The sequence below is a fragment of the Abrus precatorius genome, unplaced genomic scaffold, assembly GCF_003935025.1.
Source record: "Abrus precatorius isolate BTA unplaced genomic scaffold, Abrus_2018 Scaffold2, whole genome shotgun sequence".
NCBI lineage: Eukaryota > Viridiplantae > Streptophyta > Magnoliopsida > Fabales > Fabaceae > Abrus > Abrus precatorius.
This window is the reverse complement of record NW_020874362.1, coordinates 21,884,100-21,888,779: the sequence shown is the minus strand read 5'-3', so window position 1 is coordinate 21,888,779 and position 4,680 is coordinate 21,884,100. Positions and strand designations below refer to the sequence as shown.

Sequence of the window (4,680 nt, the reverse complement as noted above, 5' to 3'; positions counted from 1 at the left end):
ATATTTTTATATTTTATTAAAGTAATAAATATTTAGATATATTCTACTTTTTATCATCTATCCATCACATAAATTAATTATATGAATTAAATTTTAAAGTATTTTATTTTATTATTTTAATCGGTTCAAAAATAGTTTTAAAATTTAAATTTAATTTAAAATCAGTTTTAAATTTAATTTAACGTTAAATTAGTTTTTAATTTAATTTTTTTAATGCAAAACTAATTTTTAATACATTTGTGAATTTTTTTTTAAGATAAAACTAATTTATTATAAACGTTGCATTAAATTAGTGTATTTCAAAAAAAATTTAATAATATTTATTAATATATTATATTTTATAGAATTATATAAAATATTTATTATTTTTTTTAACTTACTTTTAATAAACAGATTTTATAATGAAAGTTTAAAATAAAATCTATAAAAATAAAAATTAATAATATAAATAATAATAAAATTATTATCTTATAATATTTTAAAAATTAAAAAATAAACATAAATATAAAAATAACATTAGTAATTAATTTAAAAATATGTATTATATTTTAATATCTTTAATTATTTTAAATATTTAATTTTAATTATAAGAATTAAGATTTTAAAAAAAATATTAGTGATAAAGTTTAGTTACAATAAAATTTTATAAACTAATATAACATGAAAATTTAATAAATAAAAATATAAGATAGTAGTTTTATATATATGAATTTGGATAAATAAAAAAAAATCTGATTTTAGAAAGTAGATTTAGATATTAAACTAATTATATAAATATAGTTAATAAAAAAATTAGTTTAATATAGATCTAGATTTTTAAAATTAATTTAATATTAATTATGGATTAGACATATAAAATTATATTTTTTGAATATCTCTATCTACAACTATGAGGTTAGTGAGAAACATATATAGGTTGTAATTATGATTTGTTTTTATAAATTTTAATTTATTGTTAGATTTATCACTTGTTAAATTTAAACTAATAATAATTAGTAAATTAAATAAATATAGTGTATATATATATATATATATATATATATATATGTTAATTATTAGGTTAATAAAATAAAATAATTTAATAATTAATTGTTGAATATAATTATTAATTGATAGTGAATAAAATATAAAAAATTTGAAAGCTAAAATAATTGATACACTTAATTTGATTAACATGTACTTTAAAATAAATAATTTATTAATGATTAATTTTAAATTTAATTATTAGTAAATATAAATTAAAATTTTTGAAAGGTAAAATAGTTATTATAATTTGTTAATAGTTAAATGTTAAATATTATGTAATTTAAGTTTTAGAATTTATTAAAGTTTTATGTAAATATTAGGTGTTAGGAAATATAATTTCCACATTCTGAAAGTGAAAAAAAAAAGGCATTTGTTATTAGTTATATGTTAATTTTAGGCAATTTAAATTAAATTTTTTGTTAATTTTTCCTTTAAATAAAAATTTTGAAAAAAAATTAATATGAAAATTTGGAAAGATTAAATAAAATTCATAATTATTTATTATTGGAATGTTAACTCTTAGTTGTATAAATTAAATGAATTTTAATAATTAGGAAGTTTAAATAATTAAAATGAAGAAAGTATCATTTAATTAGGTAAATGAAATTAATCATTGTAATGATTATCGGTTTCATTTAATTATTAATTGTGAGTAAATTAGAATTCTTTAAATTTGTTATTAGCATGACTTATTTTAAGAATGAATTGTTTAATCTAACTAATAATTATTGTAAAGGTGCTTTTATAATTTATGAAATATGTAATTTTAATTATCATAACTTACGAGATTTGTTATTGTTATTTGCTAATCATTGGTAGAAAAACAGGAAAAGATTTGTATGAAAAGCAAGTCTTAAGTTTCATCCAAATCGTTTTGGCACAGTGGAAGATTAGTGTGCCTTATCTCACATATTTGAATATGAAATTACATTAATAACTTATGGGATTTGATATATGATATTGCAATTTGATAATTTTAAGAGGAAAAACGAAAAAAGAATTGCAAAGGAAGGAAGTGAAAGACACATTTCATTTAGAATAATTTTCAAAATTTAGATGAGTTGTTGGAATAGCCCCAAGAGAGAGTATGTGCACCAATCATTCACTTGCCCAAAAGATGACTTGCAAATATATTATAAGGGTTGATGTACAATTTTAACTAGTTAGTTACTAATTAGATTTATCTTTTGATTTAAAACTAAAGTACTAAAAGATAATTATATTTATTGTTAACTAGTTTTATTTTTTTTCTTCTAACATCGGATATTTATAAATATTGGACTTATTTAAGTTGAAATATTTTTGTTTTTATGAAAAAAAAAGGATTTATTATTCATAAAAATTCAAATAAAATTGCAAACATTTTCTCTCTCAATTTATGCCAAGCACTACCATTGAAGATATTATTAATTTTATCCTTCCCTAAATTAAAATGATGTTATAGATGGAATTGAACTATATTGTTTAACTTTATCTTGTTTAAAGTTAAGTGAGAAATTTTTAATAAATAAATAATGTAAATTACATATTTTACTCTAATTAAATATTCAGGTAACTAAATAAAATGGAACTAAAGGTCACACAATTTTATTATTATCATGAGAATTACAAACTCATCAAGAGAAAAAAAATATCTCCAAGTTATAATTTTGATGTAACTACTAAACAAGTTAGGTTATAAAACATATTATACAAAGAATGGTATCCTAAGCAACTTTGTTTTATCATACTTGGATAAAATAACAAAAAATAATTACGAAAATTTAAGAATTAGATGTCAAAAGGGATGAAGGTTCCTACTGAATCCGTTCATATTGGCAAAGAATCCAATTAACTCCTTTTTATAAGGCAAGCATGACTTTTTTTTAGTGCTCTCCCTTCGCTTTCTATTCGACACATAAAGCTTCTCATGAGCCGACAAAGTTTTGCATTTTTCAGATTTTTCATGCTTTTTGTTGTTCAAAGCAACATTTTCCTCCTTTGCCTTAATGGACCTCATTGGCATTACCAATGAAGGATTCAATGAAACAAAAGCATCCTTGCCATCACTATTGCTTCGAAGGTTTAAGTTTTTCCTAAATCTCCATTTCTTTGAGAACCCTGTGGAGTTACTCTTCTTACACTTATTGCTTAAAGCATCCACTTCTACCACCATTGTTTCTTGCAATGTCTCTTTGTAATGTACTTTTGAGTTTGAGGAGAAACTATTGACTTGCTTAACAAAGACCTTCTTTAGTGGGGGTCGAAGTGGCATAGTTTCATTGTCGTGTGAGGCAGTGAAAATAAGAGATTGGTCAAAAGCATGGTAGGTTGGTCGAATTTGGCCATTGTCAAATATCTCATCAGCAAATACAAGTGTTCCTTGAAGATTGATGCTTGCAAAAGTAAATTCTTGGTTTTCGTCACTTTCTTCTCCATTGTCACAATTAGTTTCATGTTTTTCATCAAAGTCTGGGCTAGGTTTTGCAGGAATAGGAGCAACATCATTTGATTTGAGAAATGAATGAGGCATAGGAAGAATAGATAAAGCTTTCATTGTTAACATTTTAATACTTGAGGTTCTTTTTTGCATGTTGTTTTGGGTTTCCAAGTGTATTGATTTTTATTGGTGAATTGAATGCCGAAAGTGATTGTGAAATTAAGAATAAGAGTTATTTATATATTGGGAGGTTAGTATTAGGTTATAAAAAGGTATTATAATGGTTTAGGAATTTTTAAGAAGTTGTTAGAGCCATTTGTAACTATTGACATAGAATCCCTTATATTGGTTGGGTAGCATTTTTTGTTGTTTTTTTATTCACTTACTAACGAAATATGGTTTTTCTAAAACTATTTTCTTGCTTTCCTCTCACTTCAATGGCTTTTCTTGTTACTATGCTACACTTAACTAAAAGCACAACCTCCTTTATTTGTTTTCCTAGTTACCTTTAATAACGAGGATATCAAACTAATTTTTTTCTATATTAACAGAAAAGATACTCATAACTAAAAAATTGTATAAATTGTTGCAAAAGATAAAGAACATTAGTTATTTATAAAACAACTTGCATATAAAATTTTATTTGATTATATGTTAAAAAAATTCATTAATAATTTAAGAACAATATACCAATTTCTAAAAGGAAATGCACATGCACAACCTCTTCCATTTAGCTTCTTGAAAAAGCATTAAAGTTAGTAACTTTTCTAAATTATAATTTATAAACTTTTGCATTATATTTTTAAATAAGAGAACTCATACTAAAAAAAATTGAGATTTGATTAATAATTAGAGTTAAAAAATTTATAAGTTCTCATATATTAAAATATCAATGTTATTAGAATATTCAAAGTATACACTTGAAAAGAAGAAAAATGAAAAAATTTATCCAAATTATTTTAGAGGACAAATGAAATCAAAAGTTATCAACTACTAGTATTTATTACTTTTTAAATTATATGTTAGAAAATAATTTATAATTTATGAATGTTAAACATATTGTATGAAAATCACACATGGTAAATAATTTTTACACGTATGCTATAACATAAGTTGATGCTATGTTAGAAAACTAAAAAATGTGAAATACTTATCAATATGTTTATGCAAAACACAAGAAAAAAATTTTGGCTTCTTATTTTTAATTTAGAAATCTTAGTTTATTTTCTTTAATT

The 4,680-nt window shown here is 21.3% G+C and overlaps 1 protein-coding gene across 1 annotated transcript; it reads right to left on the bottom strand.

Annotated features, from left to right (window-relative positions):
* Positions 1–2,803: 2,803 nt before the first annotated feature.
* Positions 2,804–3,562, bottom strand: LOC113859616. The gene has a single exon (XM_027492341.1). The coding sequence runs from the start codon at positions 3,560–3,562 to the stop codon at positions 2,804–2,806; it is 759 nt and encodes a 252-aa protein (XP_027348142.1).
* Positions 3,563–4,680: the final 1,118 nt, after the last annotated feature.